Genomic DNA, 17882 nt, shown 5'->3' on the forward strand with positions numbered 1-17882 from the left:
TAGAACTCCCCCTCTGTCTGAGACACTCTGTTGGAGCGCTTGTCTCTTTAATACCCCCTCCCGAAAAAATTTGAGATGAAGATTGAAAGAATTTCAGGGTCACTGCCTCTATACCATCGGTTGCAGGAAGGGATGACTTTAAAAGGAGTATGGCCGCACTTTCTGCCGTGAAAAATCACCAATAACTTGCTGTTGGAAGTAGCCTAGAAATCTAGACGCACTCTCCGTTGGCTTGCGAGCTGGAAAAACCAAACTCTAGTCAGGCCAATCACATCGTGTATAGAGTTGGTGGGCGGGCTTAACATAATGACGGCAGAGTTGCGACAGTTCCAGTACAAAGAAGATGGCTGCTGCTGCTGGCGAACAGCGGTCTTTTGCATTGGCTTTGGCCGCGACTCTGGAAGACTTGGGAGTTAAGCCTTTCTTTGAGAAAAGAACAAAGAACGACACTGAAGTCATTCTTAAAAAATTAACGACGGGATACGGCAAAAGTTTAATCTATCAACTAGCTCCGCTACCTTCTTCGTTGCTCTGGTTGGTTGTAGCGCTATCCTATTGCGTGCAGAGGGAATTTGAAAGACAACCGTTTATCCCGCCCCTCGGATTGAGTCCTGCCAATGGTGAGTTCCCAGACCCCAACATCTGGATGTGGGTCTGGCTGGTCAGGCTATGTTGGAAGCGGAGTGTTCAGACGCGTCTGAAATCGGAGATTTTTTGCTCACAGGGATTACTTTTACATACATTTTCAGCATTATTTGAAGCTTTGGCCATGTTTAATATGGCCATCTGAGATTGTGACATTACAGATATGACAGAAAATAAGAAAAAGCATAACAGGTCCACTTTAAGTCAAAGGCAACTAGATTTGTTAAGTCATGAAAATGCCTCTTGAAAGAGAGAGCAAGCGAGACAAAATGTCTTCAAAAGACAGTCCAGCAAGTCCAGATGTCAGAATTATCAATTTCTACATACCCTACAAATTCCATAATAATGGGCACAGATTCCAAGGACCCCATTGATATATTCAGTAGAAAATAATATTTTCTTATTCAGCGAGAGAACTGCTTATTATTAGAGGGTAATTTAAGAAAGACTGAGAGGATGACACCCATTGTACAAAATGTAATACATCCCCTTTGTTGCCTATGCATCTCAAGGGAACAGTATTAGAAAAACTAAGATTTACATGCTCTCTCTCCCCCCCGTGTTAAATAACAAAACTGTTTGCTATGGGTGATATTACACGCTAAATACATAACAACCCATGTGGGTCAAAAACACTTTGTTTGCAGCAGTATTTTTGATAGGAACATTCATATTTGACAGATAGGCTGAACAATACTAAAGTGACATTCTCTTACTCCAAGGTAAGAAATAAAAACATGTTATTTTGCCTACACTTAATTCACAGTTGAAACCCATAAAATAACACAGAAATACATCAGTTGAGTTTCTCCATTCAGAATACGTAGCTTTCCGCCATTACCAAAACGTGGAAATAAAGTCTGATAAAAAGGAAAACAAAGACCCAAATAGCTTTTACCTAGTAATGACAAATCAGACCCCTTTCATACATGTCTGAATGTAAAGCATGCTCATTTTTGACAGCCAGTCCCAATCATGGCAGAAACTGACTCTCTACTGAAGCTGGTAGCTGCAATGTGTGGCACGTAAATATAGGGAAATGCAACCTTGCATTTCGTGACCCTTCACCCATTAATTTATATAATGCTCCAAATACTCTGAAATCAGTGATGCAGAGGCCATTCACAATAGTCCCACCGTTTTAGGCAGCCCAAAACAGTCCAAAGGCCATGTTTTGCAATGCTTTTTAATTATTGTTTTGGATAGGTGATGACCACTGACTGTACACCAAATGGGGAGGGATTAAATAGCTTTGTCTGTGCCTCCTGGGATGATGATGTGATGAAGCCAATCTGTGTATCAGGGTGCAGGGTCTTGTTGATTTTGCATGCGTCTCTCTGCAGCTGCCGCCATGGTTCTACGTCTAAGCACAGTCAAGTTCAAATCTGGAACAATGTCCTCCTCCAGTCCCGGCAAATCCTCATCCTCCTGGTCCTCTGGACTTTTGTTCAGATATCTCCTACAGGGAAGTAATATACAACATACAGTATGAGCATGAGAAAATGCAAGATAATGGGGAAAAGGCAACCAGGAATGCCTACCATTAGTAAACAAATGTTCTACTTATTAGTTCTGTGCAGCTGGGCCTTTCAGCTATTCATGTAGGCAAGTAAAGAAGGCCTTTAACATTGTATTTGTCTGGCCATGGTTCACAGACAAACTTGTCTCACAAGGAAGGGTCTCTTTTCCCAAAATTCAATTTGTACAGCTCAGCTATGATACAAAGTCTAGCGTGTTCACACTCCTTACCTCAAAAAAGGTTTTCAAAAAATGTATTATTTCAAAATTGAACTTCTTTTGAATATAAAACACAGCGTAGCACCACTTTCTATGGAGGTAGAAAGCCAGCCAGAGTAGTGTACCAACCTGCGTGCCTGCTGTAGAATCTCTTCTTTCCTCTGCTTTAACATCTTCTGCCTCTCCTCAGCCGACTTAGAGAAGCGACCTCCTCTGATCTCCATGCTGTCTGTCTCGCTGAGGCCCTGTTCAGCTGCTCCACTGGACCCTTCCTGCTCATCTGGCCCAGTGCTCACCTGTGTCGGGGCATGCTCTATGGCCTGACGAAGGAAAACAGACAAAATATGTGACAAAGTTAGGCCTGTAAAAATGATTGCATCGTTGTGGGTGGCAGTGGTGGCCTAGGGGTTAAGTTCAAATCCCCAGACTGGCAGGATAAAAAAGAAATATAGAGCAGCACTTGTCCTTTCCTCATTACCACCACTGAGGTGCCCTTGAGCAAGGCCCTTAACCCCCAACTGTGCTGGGCAGCTGTAATTATATTGTGATTATTGGTCAGACTATATATTTTTATTATTTCAATTGTTAGTTGTGGCACTTGAGCCTATACACGTTCATAGCAAAAAACAAGATAAGGGGGGGATAAAGTTAGAAAAAATGATTTATGATAATAAAAGGCTGTGTGCTTGTGTTATTACAATATCTGGGTCACATAACAGTGCTATATAACAAAATATGTATTCTGGAATTCATTCAAAACTTGCAAATTTTGAGTGAAAGAGACAAATTATATTGTTAATTGCAATTATTTCTGAGACAATTAATTGTACAGTAAAATTTGGAATTGTTACAGCTCTAGACAGAGTGTCGCATTCTGGCTTTTTGAGTAAACCATAGGAATGTGAAACAGAGAGCCAGGAAGCACCGACAGTTGGAGAAATCAGGAGAGCATTGCGTAATCCTAACAAGGTTAGACTTTTCAGTGGCATCAATGAAAGCTATTTAATCCCTAGCAGACTGACCTGCGTCGGGAAAGGCACCTGGATGCGTCCCTCCAGGATGTTGTCAGTGGTGACCTCCACAGAGCGAGTCAACTGCAGATCCTGCATCACCAGATAGGAGGGCACCTGAGGGAACATCTCCTGGATCTGATGGGCCTGACGACCACAAGGTACATGGAAACAGAAGAGATCAATAGAAATCAATTTTTTTTTTTTAAGGTTAACACAAACAGTATTGGTGATTTTAAAAGTATAAAACTGTTAAATATTTTGTGTTATACTATATAATATACTTGGCATCTTTTGTAACCAACAGTTTCAGTTTAATCTGTTGGTTAAATAAAGAGGTTATCACTATGTCAACACGGATTTACCAGGAAGTCAAATACCATGTAAGCAAAGTATCGATGTTAAGAGCATTTGGCCCACGTTACACAACTCAGGTAACTGGTTGCTCGCAGAAAGAAGGAGTGAAGAGTGAGATCAATGAATGGCACAATGGGCTTTATGCAAATTAAGTATATATAAAAAAATCATCTTTCAGATAACCAACAATAATTTCATCAGATTGTAAACATAAACTGTAGGGCTGTGCTCGATTGAAGAAATTCTTAGTCGACTAACACTCATTCAATTGCATCGACTAATCGATTAGTGGATTTAATCGACAGATCTGGAAATCTGAGTTTCTCCGCAAAGAGTCATGCAAAAGCACCACTTTAATTCTTGTGTTTACCAGAGATGTGCTCGGACGTTTCTAGGAAATAAGTCATTCAGCATGAAAAAAGCATAAAACATGACTAATTGACAAAGAAATCTAAGTTGAATAAGACCAAAACGACCGAATAGTCGACTAATCGACTAAGAGGGAGCAGCCCTAATAAACTCACCATGGCCATGAGCTGGGAGTTGTTGGCCTGAGCAATGCCCAAGATATTGGTGGTGTGCATTACTTCCACTGAGAAACTGGGCAGCCAGCTGGCAATGCGAGATCCTGTAAGAGAATGTATGGATTTTATAATTCATTGCAACACACAGCCTATCTGATGGATTTGTGTCCGTCGTACTTACCATCAAAGTGGAAGAAGTGATTGTGTTGGTTGATATGTGGTCTAGCATCTGGGGCAGCTCCTACTGGGCCGATGTTGTCTTCCAAGCCCCCGCCCTGCTGCGGTCCTCTCGCCTGGCCCCCGTCCCCATTAATGTTCAGCGATGTCCGACATGTTGGACATGAGGTGTCCTGCTCCAGCCATGAGCGCAAACAAGAGCTGTAAACACACACAACTCACAAATGTCATTATGGCATTTCTCTGTATAAAAACTAAACATTCATTTCAGGTCTCAGAACAAGTGTTCTTTAGATAAACATCAGGGTCTGTGCAGGGAAACGTACTGAAGCTGAAAATATTCACCACACTGCTATAACTCTAGGGCAGCAGATAAATATCCATACAAAACAAATCATATTACAAAAGCCAAGAACAGTCCTGCAGTCAGGTCTGCTACAAAAATATATCCATTGCTTTGGGCAGTAGCCAAATTAGGGATACTGCATTCAAGGCCGGTATATCTGGTTTCCTGCTATTCCTGCACTCTCTCCTTTCACCATCTTTATTCTGTAAGTTACTTTTTCTAGGCTACGGAACCACAGGTCAGTCATACCAGTAAAATATCTGACTACATATATAAACCATGCAGACATTGCAAAAACAAACAAAACGCTTTACTTGTGGAAGAGATGGCCACAGGGTAGTTTGCGTGCTGTCAACATAGTATCCCAGCAGATGGCACAATCATCATCATTAGCTGCCAGCTCCTCTGCAGTAGCAACTGCAAATCTGCACAAATAAGTGTCAGAGTACGTACAAATAATGATGAAACAAGGAATAGTTGATGGATTCATTAGAAGTAACTGAATTAAACAAACTATGATGGTAAAAGGGGAAAAACAATTAAATCAAGATATTTTATCACCTGGCCTCCATGTTGTTGATGACACGAAGGTAGTTCTTGTGTCGGCGGACACGGCGTTGGACCTCATGGAAGAGATACCGCAGCTGCATGAAGATAACCAAGCTTGCCATGGACAGCCAGATGTTTCCAAAAAGCTGACGAGAAACATGGACAAAAAATAAAAAATAATTAGGTGAGTGAAAAAAAGAGACAGGGACAGACTACATTTTTATATCACAATATGCCGACACCCGTTCCCTCTGTGTCTTACCAGCATATGGATATGGTGCATGAGGTCCAGGAAGAGCATAGCCAGCTCCATGATGAAGTCTGTGTAATAGACATATGTTCCCTTACTCTCCCAGGTCCCTGGATGGTTCAGATCCCACAGATGAATGGAATATCTGTGGGGACATGCACACAGGTGATATTGAGACCGTATGTTGGATGGTGTGGCCCTTATCTTGGATAGGGATTGGAAAATAATAAATAATGCAATAAACAAAGATGGTGTAAAAGTATTATGGTACAGGTATATTGCCATCAGAAGCAACAAATTGACAAATCAGGATAACAGGAAGAGACATAACAGTGTTAAAATGACAGAGAATCAAAGTTCACAATTTCCTCATAATTGTACAATGTCTAATAGCTTTAAATCAATATGCTTGGTTGAAAAGAAAAGGCGTAGAAACAGTCTCACGCCAATAAACCCCCTAATCCATTGTGTGCGTAGTAACACATGTTAAACACAAACCAAGGTAACAATGTAAAATCAGTTAATTTTTTATAGTTAAAGTAATGTGCAGTTAGTCATCACAAACATGATTTGCTATGTACCAAGCCAGAGCACTGTAACTGTACTGTAAACTGTGAACAGTTTACAGGTTTTAATGTTAGACTAATATCTATGAGTATCTATGAGTGCCTTAGCCTTAGAGTTGTTTCCGCTACTGGTATAATCCTGACCACTCTCTTTGGGACAAAGAAGCCTTTCACACTTGTGTAATGGACCCAGAGAAAAACAAATGGTGTAGCCAACCCTAAGCCCCTGATTCTAAATCTGCACAGGCTGTCATCCGTACTGCTGCAGAGTGCACCCGTGCATGCATGTGTAAGAAGGCTTTGAAGGGACTTACCGCATGATGACATGCCCAGTGCGTACAGTCACCAACAGACACTAAAGGAAAAAAAAGGATACAGGTGAACGTGGAGTAATTCTTGTGGTCTACTTTCCATAGATATGAATAAAAAAAATATGATATTTCAGTAGTGACTTTAAAAGAAATGTAACTACCTGAAGGAATGTTTTGTGCTAAAAAAAAAAAAAAAAAAAAAAAAAAAAAAATGGCGCTGTGACAATTTGTGTTTATTAGACTACACCTCTCTTTGAAAAAGTATCCCCTTATGGAGACTTCTGTATTTAAATAAATGAGCCTTTTTCAACAGTAGACATTTTGACTTGTCGTAGCAGTAAAAGCACAGTTTTAACTAGAAATATTAGGGTTGACTCCAGTGCCCCAGTAAGCTATACTCGTGAGCCAGCATGCACAATACTGGGGCCCCTGGAAATGGCACACTTAAATCAAATGCAACTAGTATTTATGTTATAAATTACAACTGTGCTTTCCCTGCTTTAATGTCCAATTGTCTGCCATAAAAGAAGTTTGCAGCGTTTACAATATGGCACATGAAAAACATTAGAAATCTGCCCAGGCACATTTAAGAAATAAGCATGTTAAATAAATTGAAATCTTTAAGAAATACATGGGCCTAACCAAAAGCTTAAAAAGGACACAATCAATATGCCACTGTCCACACACTGCCCACCATTATTATACAGTTGTGGCTCCAGGTTCTCACCTCTGCTGCCATAAAGGAGAGGGTATGCATGCCATGAGAAGCTCCCAGCAGACCACAGCCCACAGCCAGACCACAGCAGTCCAGCAGCAGGGAGACCAGCAGACAAAGCACTCGTACATGGCTGTTCATGGGAGTGGAGGGCGAGAAAGACAGCTGTGTGGAAGAAAATGTGAATTATAAGTGGACTGTGCCTCTCTCAAAGTGTTTCCCTTTCTTTATGTCCTAGAGTTTCTTGATAGGGTCCTTGAATTCTTGGAGAGCTTGTGCTGCATAATGCATAAAAATACATTTTATCTGGGCTACACAAATAAAGCTAAAAAGTCGTAAATATTTAGGAATGCATTGCAGATTTCAGTAGGCAACGCATTCAGACCAAGTGTTTTGTAGTAATATAATATAACTAATCAAACAATACAAAATCTGCACATTTTTCATAAAACATGCAGCTGTTGATGGCAAACAGCTAAATGAAATAGAAAAACAATACATTTAAAAAGGGGAATATTCCAAAATCAAAAGAATTGATTTAGCCACCAAAGAACACAAGGTGTTTTGTCTGCCACACACACGCTCGCTACACACACACTCTACACACACAATTTCTACTGTAATGACTGGGAGGAAACATGAACTTTTCCCTTCAAAATTGTACACAACCAGTTGAAATCAATAGACTCCTCACACACAACCCTTAAAACATCTAACTACTGGCAAACATTGCTTAAGACCGTAAACTCCCAGTCTACAGTGAATAGAAAGCAAAGGACCTCATTACAAACATTCAAACGGCTAAGCTGAAAGAAATCAAATAGATTCCTTCAACGCTGTAAAGCTTTAATATCAAGGTTTCCCCGGCACAGTGACACAACTATATACATCTATCAACTTTAGCAGTTTAACCTACATGCGTCATACTCAAACAAAACCTGGAACCCACAGAAACAGGAAGGAAGACAGCTGGGCTAACACAACTGACAGACTTCAACCTAAAAATAACGTGCATAAATGCAGATCTATAGTCAAAGCTGGGAGACAGAAACAAAGACTTGAAGACAGCTAGACATACACACAACCACATGTAGCACAGTCCATTCATTAACACACATACAAACTGGTAAATTTTTACAGCCCGGCAGGCAGAACTTTTCCCTCTGTACATTAAGTAGGCCAGTCAGCAATGCAATGCGTTACATCACAGGCAACATACCAACTTAATGCCTGTTTTAAATAGCAGTGCTTGTAAGATGGTCAATTAAATTTGATATTTTGTTTCCCCCAACATGCAGACTACAATCTGATACAGGGTCATGTCAATCAGCAGCCTAACATGCCAAAACAAGGAGCTATTAATAGATCCAGAGCTGAGAGGAGTACAGTTACTCTCAGACTTTTGGGGGACACTCCCCACACCTTTTAAAAAGACCACTTTATAAAGCTTGAAAGTACATGCAGGTGTCGTCAAATGCCAGGCTTCTGGCTACCTCCCATTTACTCTCAGTCCTTGTGAGTAACAAGGCAGCCATAAAGACTGTGGATCTAGTCCTATCGGGTTCACTGTGTAGCATTAATAGGAACATGTTTCATTCAGGGACATGTAGGCCTATCTATTATACCTTATAATATCTCTTAGCAAAGAAACAGACAAAACTTGCTGTACACTGTTGTGAATAGGATCTAGAGTTATTTGTGTTTATCGTATAGATCCCAATACCTGCTTATGCCATACTGTACTAGCCATTTCCAACGCCTGCATCTATGGTAGTAGATTTGCAATTTGCAAATTGTTCTTAACCCTAACCCTTAAACAAATATTTGTGTCCTGTCTGAACCTGAACAAATAAGAGTCTGTAGCAAAATAAATAAAACTCTAGGTACAAATGACAACAGTGTCCTGTACCATGACAAATCTACTTCGGAGATGTATGCTTTCAAGGCAAGAAAGAAACATTTAAAAGAGCCTTAGGCTCACTGTAAAATTACCCAAAAATGAAAAAGTAATCTGTAAAGTTAGTGGCCTATCCAAAATATCAGGTGTTGGCTTATTTCTTATATGTTTGTATTGATACTTCTGTTTTGTATTGTACAGTGATTGGTTGGTTGAACATATGGTGCAATATTAGTTGTTGTAGCTATTCTTAATTGAATTGGAAAATTGTGATGAAAGTATATTTGGAATGATAACAGATTCATATTGTCATATCATGTCATAATTCAATACATTTGGTGTATTATCCTGCCCTTGATTAGGTAGATAGTCATAAACCAGAATTAGGGGCACTGGACTGAGTAAAAAAACAATGGTGTAGTTTAAAATACTTACATATTCAAATCGGTCTTTGCAGAGCTGTACCATGAGGTGGAGAAAGACCAGGGCAGAGAACCACAAACACCACATGACCACCTCCTCCACTGTCTGAACGTTCAATACGCCAAAGATGAAAATGAACTTGTAGAAGATGAAATTCCAGAACTTATCTTTCAGATGCTGAGGAATAAACACAGAGCAAATTAGATGCTTTTTTTCTGATAGGTCTAGAGTCAAGTAGAGCTGCTTAATACCCCAGGCATGAAAGTAGTTCATCATTTGTTCAACACTGTTCTAGACACAGACTCACCTGCTTCTCACTGACCCTGAGCGGGCCAAACACCACATACTGAATCATTTTAGCAGTTAACATCAAAGAGCAGCAGAATGTGTTGACCAAGACCTAGGGGAGTACAGAGAAGAACGTGACAATTAATTGTGAGAATATCCTCATCTTATCAAACAAATGCAAAGTCCTAAAATGGTTGACACTCACCCATACAAAGAGACTGTCAGTGGCAAGATACCACAGGACTGACAATTCTGTGTCACCAATATCATTGTTTAGATGTTCAATATGTTCCCCTTCAGAGGGAGAAGGTGTTTCATCATTTTCCAAGACCCCAAAGCCTGGATCAGTCACAGTGGTGTAGGCACTAAAGATGCTGCCAGCAAGCAAAGCCACACTCAGTGCTGTGTAGGTCTGCAGGCTGGGCCAAGGAAACCTCTCCAAAAACAGCAGAGGCATTGCAGTGTTTACGGTCCACTTGTCAACTCGTGAAAACGGTGTATGTCCTGATCCAAGTAATCAAAACCTGTGAGGGCAGAAGTGAGTTAACGTAGCTAACGTGGTCTAAACATGCGTAAACAGTAGCTTTGCTGCATAAATGCAAAAACTCAATGCACTTACTGGACTGTAATTGGTGAAATGTAAAACGGTTAAATCACCCAAACAACATGAAAACCGTGGGCCCCGCGATCGAATTGGCCAACATTAGTAACCTAGTCGCTAGACGTAACGGTAAATAATAATGAAAATAATTATAATAATAACAATAGGACTTCACGCCCTAACATTGGCTATTTAGCGTTACCTGGCTAACGTTTACGTTACTGAATAGCTTACTTGTTAGCTAACATCATAGATATATACGAGCTAACATTAGCAACGTAGCTAGCCACTGTTAAGCACCAGACAACCAGCTCGTATTAAATCGTTACTTACAGTTTGTCCCAGATTTAGTTAAACACAATATCCCCCGTGCCTCGTTGTATTCAGTGCTTCAGTTTTAGTGCAGCTGCACTGAAAACATCGTCACGGTCAACATCGTCATGTTTATTTAATCGAGAATACAGCTGGCTGAGAGGAACCTTCTTCTTCTTCTTCTTCTTCTTCTTCTTCGTCGTCGTCGTCTTCTTCTTCTTAAAGTTAGACGGCAGCTAGCATTCTTACTGCTGCACTACTGCCATCTTCTGGAGTTAGTTAACTCATACAGTGTGGACACATAGACAGTATGTGTGGACACTGTAAGACAGGGGTGTCAAACTAATTTTTTTCCACACTGGAAAGAGAGAATCACACCAAGGGCCAGACATGTAGAGTTTATTGACGTGCTTTAGTTACTGCATGTCACTTTTTTTTTTTTTTTACATTTTGGTAGTTTTTTTCCCCTCATTTTTGTTGTTTTAGTGGCTTTCTCAGACATTTGTCACCTTTTTGAAATTGTGTTGCTTTTTCCGACATTTTTTTACGCTTTTTGTTGACATGAAGCCCTACAAAAGTCATCAAGGGAGTTCCTTAGCCATCACAGAATTTAGCAAATCAAGCAAAAACAATGATAAATTTGTTTAACAACAACTTGTTTCTCAGCCTGAATATGAAAACTCTCTGCTTCTTCTGGGGTAATTTCTGAGTCTCAAAGTCGGCAAATCTGCCATATTCTGCTTTGTTTGTCAGGTAATTGCAGTTTAAAAAACACTTTCCTGTGCCAAAATTTATTGTGAACCCAAATTTATATAAGGGCCGGATCTAAATCTGCAAGGGGCCGAATTTGGCCCACGGGCCTTGGGTTTGACACATGTGCTGTAAGAGTTCTGCAGTATGTCAGATTTTCCTCATCAAACCTTTTCACAGTAGGAAGCTGGCTAGCATATTATGCCTTGTCCACTTTCACCACACTCTAGTATGTTATTACTCCTGCTCCTGTTAGCCATTTCATTTATTCTAACATGTCCTCCTTCCTCTCTGATACATATTTCCTTCAACTAACACATGCTTTATCATTTCTGGCATGATGACAAAAACAGTGTATGCTTCCCTATGTGACGTGTGCTGTTTAGGGTTGTTACTTGCTCTTTCCGTTTTGTTCCCCTACTTCTTAACATAGATTGAGTGTATATAAACTGCCTTCATTTTATTGCGTTATCCTACTGCTGTTGCCACTGTTGAGTTACTTTTCTACACACTATGCCCTTTCCATCTGATTTTGATAGGCTAATTTAATACTGACTTCAGCAATTCCTTTTTTGAATGACTCATTTGCCAATCTGTCTGTTCTCTCATTTCCGAGGATACCTGAATGCGCTGAGACCTGCATGATAGATATAGGCCTACTTTTTTTTCCTGAACCATTTTTTTCCTGAACCATGTGTAAACAAAACGTCATAAAGAAGATCTCGATGACCTTTGGCTATACCTGACTTTATGCTTGCAAGGGCAGACACAGAATTATTTTCCTACATAGACTGTGTAGATATCTGTATCATATATATATATATATATATATATATATATATATATATACAGTATCTCACAAAAGTGAGTACACCCCTCACATTTTAGTAAATATTTCATTATATCTTTTAATGGGACAACACTGAAGAAATGACACTTTGCTACAATGTAAAGTATTAAGTGTACAGCTTGTATAAAAGTGTAAATGTGCTGTCCTTTCAAAATAACTCAACACACAGCCATTAATTACGGTGGCCGGGAAGTGCAATGCAACATTACAAAGAATGAAACACTTTTACATTTTGGAAAACAAAATAACATTTTGGAAAACAAATTTACATTTTGGAAAACAAAATAACATTTTAGAAAACAAATTTACATTTTGGAAAACAAAATAACATTTTAGAAAACAAATTTACATTTTAGAAAACAAATTTACATTTTGGAAAACAAATTTACATTTTGGAAAACAAAATAACATTTTAGAAAACAAATTTACATTTTGGAAAACAAAATAACATTTTAGAAAACAAATTTACATTTTGGAAAACAAAATAACATTTTCGAAAACAAATTTACATTTTAGAAAACAAATTTACATTTTGGAAAACAAAATAACATTTTCGAAAACAAATTTACATTTTCGAAAACAAATTAACAAGATGCAAAACACTTTTACCAGTCCCGAAACAAATTTACAAATGACAGATTCTTCACGGAAAGGGAATGTACCACATACCGGAAGTGATGAGGTTTTGTATACATGTCGCCTTGACTACGGCAGTTATGGATCGAATGCGTCAATAGAGCCGCCATCTTGGAACAGGGGAGGCACTGCCTTATATACTGTCTATGGGCCGTCCTTAATGCATCAGCGTCAATGTAGGCAAAGGTCTAACGGAAATAAAATCACTATAAATCGTCAAAATCTCATGCGATGTTCTAGTTTTTTTAAACAAAAGACAAAGAGACTAATTAATGTGTTAATACAAAGAATATTTATTATAATCAGTTCACAGATATGAGTACAAACGGAAACTTCACCCTTCTGAACTAAGAGGTTCTGCTTCAAAGTGAAGTTTAAACAGACTGAAATGTCCAGGCTCACTCCCCCACTAATGATTCATTTATTTCTGCATGTATTTATTTAATTAACAAGACTTTTAAGTCGTGTTTCGTCGTCCACAGTCCGAGTCCCGCCAGACTCCCTTTAGGAAACCTGTGATTTAAACTTCAGCAGGCTGTGACAGTCCGCTCCGTTCAGTCCTGGATCTGATTCTCCCGGGCTTCCCTTCCCTCCAGCGGGCCCAGCAATACGGCCTGGGTCTCCAGCTGCGTGGTGTCGGTTTTGGCTCCCAGGAATGGGCAGTGAGCTCCAGGTCCTGCAGCTGCAGACGGACTCAGCTGCCCCCCTGCTGTAGCTTCGATCCGGCCGCGGCTGTCGATACGTTCCCTGTGTTTCCGTCAGGTCCGCGTCATATAAAAACTCCAAACACCGACCACACGTAAAGTCACCATAAACTTCATTCACGCCATATACTCACTCACAACAACACAAATTGACTGCGCTCACCAACAACACCTCATCACTTCCGGTATGTGGTACATTCCCTTTCCGTGAAGAATCTGTCATTTGTAAATTTGTTTCGGGACTGGTAAAAGTGTTTTGCATCTTGTTAATTTGTTTTCTAAAATGTAAATTTGTTTTCGAAAATGTAAATTTGTTTTCTAAAATGTTATTTTGTTTTCCAAAATGTAAATTTGTTTTCTAAAATGTTATTTTGTTTTCCAAAATGTAAATTTGTTTTCTAAAATGTAAATTTGTTTTCCAAAATGTAAATTTGTTTTCCAAAATGTAAATTTGTTTTCTAAAATGTAAATTTGTTTTCCAAAATGTAAATTTGTTTTCCAAAATGTAAATTTGTCTCAAGCTTTGTAAAAGTGTTTCATTCTTTGTAATGTTGCATTGCACTTCCCGGCCACCGTAATTAATGTCTAAACCGCTGGCAACAAAAGTAAGTACACCCCTATGTTAAATTCCCATAGAGGCAGGCAGATTTTTATTTTTAAAGGCCAGTTATTTCATGGATCCAGGATACTATGCATCCTGATAAAGTTCCCTTGGCCTTTGGAATTAAAATAGCCCCACATCATCACATACCCTTCACCATACCTAGAGATTGGCATTGGGTACTTTCCATAAAATTATCTCTCAATGCAAATCAAACCAGCTATTAGGTTAACTGACATAAAACCATGCCAGGAGAAAGAGAAGTCATCAGTTGATCACGTATCAGCAATGGCAGATCTGGCTCTTTTAGAAGACCTCTATGCGCCGGTCTGCAACATTGTTTTAGCCTGTAGGGTTCTGCACATCGCACAGGAAGACACGGTGCCATAAATGTAGCGATGGAGCCAGATGACCCGATGCCCAGAGAGCAGTGTCCAGCCCCAACTGGGGGCTATACGAAGGAGACAGGATATTATTCCTCACTTTTAAAAGGTAGCCTATAGTGTTATGTTTGGCAATGATATTCAATACAGGAAACATGACGATGCACAACATTTTTATTTATTCTTCAGGTTTTTGTTAATCTTTGAAGTGAATGATTTATTTCTGCCATTGACCGAGTTATTTCGGCTTGTTTTTCCAGCCCCTGTGCTGTCGTGAGCAGAACGGGTCCTGGGTGGTCCAAGCACGGGGGCGGAGGACACGCGCTCTCCCTCAGCTGTTGCCTCGTTCTGACTCATGAAAAAACAGGGATTAAATAAAAGACACTGCATAAACTCCGCTACCGTGTGTTTATTTAATTATAGGTACACCTACATGTAGGCCTAATAGATTGCAATAGAAGCCTATTACTATTAGGACTATAGAAAAATGTGTCAAGGATGTAGACATTAAATAGGCTAAACTTCAGCTGGAGTCCGATTTACTACGGCAACAAGTTGACCGCATCAGTGATCTCCTTCCATTCCGAATTCTTTCTACAGCCTTTAATACCAGTTTTCAGGCTGACAAATAGTACACACGTTAGTGCAAATGAATCTGAGATATCATGGTTTCAATCTCCACCTCTGAAAAGTGCCGCTTCTCAGCCGGATTACGTCTCGCCATGTCGTAAATTGTAGGGGCGAGGCCTCAAAACCGAGAATATATTGGGGCGTGATATTTAAATGACGATCGTTTCCAGCCGCCGCATTTATCAATGTACGACCATTCTTACGCTCTGATTGGTGTGATACGAACTTTTCATGAATCCCACGTGAAGCCTGTCGTAAAACGATGAGGGTGGCCCTCATTTATCAACCTAACGTAGAAACCAGCGCAGATATGAGCGCAGAAATCGTCTTACGACAGCTGGCTTCACGTGGGATTCATGAAAAGTTCGTATCACACCAATCAGAGCGTAAGAATGGTCGTACATTGATAAATGCAGCGGCTGGAAACGATCGTAATTTAAATACCACGCGCCCCAATATATTCTCGGTTTTGAGGCCTCGCCCCTGCAATTTACGACATGGCGAGACGTAATCCGGCTGAGAAGCGGCACTTTTCCATATGTCAATGCACTTTTCAGAGGTGGCGACTGAAACCCTGATATCTCAGATTCATTTGCACTAACGTGTGTACTATTTGTCAGCCTGAAAACTGTAATTATAGGCTGTAGAAAGAATGCGGAATGGAAAGAGATCACTGATGCGGTCAACAGTGTTGCCCTAGTAAATCGGACTCCAGCTGAAGTTTATTTAATTTATACATGCTTGACATATGTATTCTAGTCCTAATTATAGGCTTCTATTGCAATCTCTTAGGCCTACATGTAGGTATACTTAATATATTTAAATAAACACACGGTAGCGGTCCGGAGTTTATGCAGTGTCTTTTATTTTACTCGTGTTTTTTCATGAGTCAGAACGAGGCAACAGCTGAGGGAGAGCGCGCGTGTCCTCCGCCCCCGTGCTGGACCACCACCTGCGACCCTGTCTCCTGAGCGCAAGGGGCTGGAAAACAAGCCGAATAACTTCGGTCAATGGCAGAAATAAATCATTCACTTCAAAGATTAACAAAACCTGAAGAAATAAATAAAAATGTTGTGCATCGTCATGTTTCCTGTATTGAATATCATTGCCTAACATAACTAGGGCCGCTACCAACGGGGAGGAATAATATCCTGTCTCATTTGTATAGCCCCCAGTTGGGGTGGGCTGGACACTGCTCTCTGGGCATCGGGCTCATCTGGCATCGACATTTATGGCACCGTATTCCGGCGCGATGTTGTGCAGAACCCACGGAGGCTAAAACAATGTTGCAGACCGGCGCCAGAGGTCTTCTAAAGAGAGCCAGATCTGCCATTGCTGATAAGTGATCAACTGATAACTTCTACTTCTCCTGTTCGATTATATGGCTGCACCGCGAGTCCACACTGACTCCAAAACTTGCGTACACGAATTCAGACCAGACGTGAGATTTTTTCGCAGCCTACGCTCACGTTCAAATTGATAAATGCCGAGCTTTGCGTAGGAATCGGCGTACGCCCGTCCTACGCCTGTTTTAGGTCGTACGCACGTTTCATAAATGAGGGCCAATGTCTGCCAACAGAGTTTCTGGTAACCTGGGGCCTCATGTATAAAAGACTGCGCAGCTTTCATACCAGAAGATGGCGTACGGCCAAAACTTGAAAAGTACCTACGCACAGAAATATTCACATGTATAAAACCAGTCGTACGCCAAGTCCTGCGCACCTTCCCTTTATACATGACAATCCACGTGAAATTGAGCGCACATGAATGAGTGACTGACCCCGCCTTGCCTCCTCCCATAAATGAATATGGAAATTACTATAAATGCGCCCCCGACGTCATTCTTTGTCCAATCACAACGGGTTATCCCGCTGCAGACGAAAAAAAAGAAGAAAAACTTCACTGACTGAGGTTGAGGTGCTGATCGCAGAGGTGGAGGCGAGAAAAAAATGTTCTGTTTGGAGGTTTGTCATCTTGGATAAGCAATAAAAGAAAACGCCCAGAATGGCAAATGGTAACCCGGCGGTGAATGCACCGAACCATGGCAGAATAATAAAAAATAATAAGTTTAATGTCGAAGTGGAAAGCAAGAGAATAGTGGCAGCGCCACACCACTTACAGAACAACATACATCTCAGTGTCAGTCCAAATTACGCATAATAAGCAGTTTGAACTCACTGATGTAATGCCATTTATTTTATTTATTAAGTGTTAGTAGCTAAGTGAAACTGAGTCCAGCGCGAGGGAGACCTGACTCAGAGGAGGAGATGTTAGTGAGGCCAGCATCTCCACGGCAGGTAACGTGTGCACAGATCCGCTGTGCCACGCATGGATGAAATAATGAAATAGTAAATAGGACTACAGTAACAGAAATATGTGCAGAATTAAGACAGTCAAGACGGCCCATTGTTTGGTGGACCGGGTACACCTTGTTCACTTTATAGCCTACAAATCATCCACGGGATTAATGACGCATCACATGAGTTAGTCCCCCCGACACAGCGTTTGTTCCTGGGGAGATGGAGCCTCGCGTCCCGCCTCCTGTGCGCTATGGATGTCTGAGCCTCAGCAACTAAAGACTCACAGACACTATTGCATTTTCCGTGTAACTTTCCGCGAG

The 17882-nt window shown here is 40.5% G+C and overlaps 1 protein-coding gene across 1 annotated transcript; it reads right to left on the bottom strand.

The window, feature by feature from the left end:
* Positions 1–824: 824 nt before the first annotated feature.
* Positions 825–10919, bottom strand: LOC120556015 (E3 ubiquitin-protein ligase AMFR-like). The gene is made up of 14 exons (XM_039795303.1): positions 10730–10919; positions 10001–10319; positions 9815–9907; positions 9520–9684; positions 7200–7352; positions 6476–6516; positions 5608–5740; positions 5358–5491; positions 5111–5221; positions 4455–4651; positions 4274–4377; positions 3405–3539; positions 2512–2702; positions 825–2104 (listed from the first exon to the last, which is right to left on the bottom strand). The coding sequence occupies exons 2-14, from the start codon at positions 10250–10252 to the stop codon at positions 1945–1947; spliced, it is 1869 nt and encodes a 622-aa protein (XP_039651237.1). The 5' UTR covers positions 10253–10319; positions 10730–10919; the 3' UTR covers positions 825–1944.
* Positions 10920–17882: the final 6963 nt, after the last annotated feature.

Source organism: Perca fluviatilis, chromosome 3, assembly GCF_010015445.1.
Source record: "Perca fluviatilis chromosome 3, GENO_Pfluv_1.0, whole genome shotgun sequence".
Lineage (NCBI taxonomy): Eukaryota > Metazoa > Chordata > Actinopteri > Perciformes > Percidae > Perca > Perca fluviatilis.

Bases quoted from the DNA above. Each gene is read 5' to 3' on its own strand.
- LOC120556015 (XM_039795303.1), bottom strand. From the start codon at position 10,252: ATGCCTCTGCTGTTTTTGGAGAGGTTTCCTTGGCCCAGCCTGCAGACC. The intron at 9,908-10,000 runs GTGAGTGTCAAC...GTACTCCCCTAG, and splicing joins CTGACAGTCTCTTTGTATGG to GTCTTGGTCAACACATTCTG. The intron at 5,741-6,475 runs GTAAGTCCCTTC...ATGTCCCCACAG, and splicing joins ACTGGGCATGTCATCATGCG to ATATTCCATTCATCTGTGGG.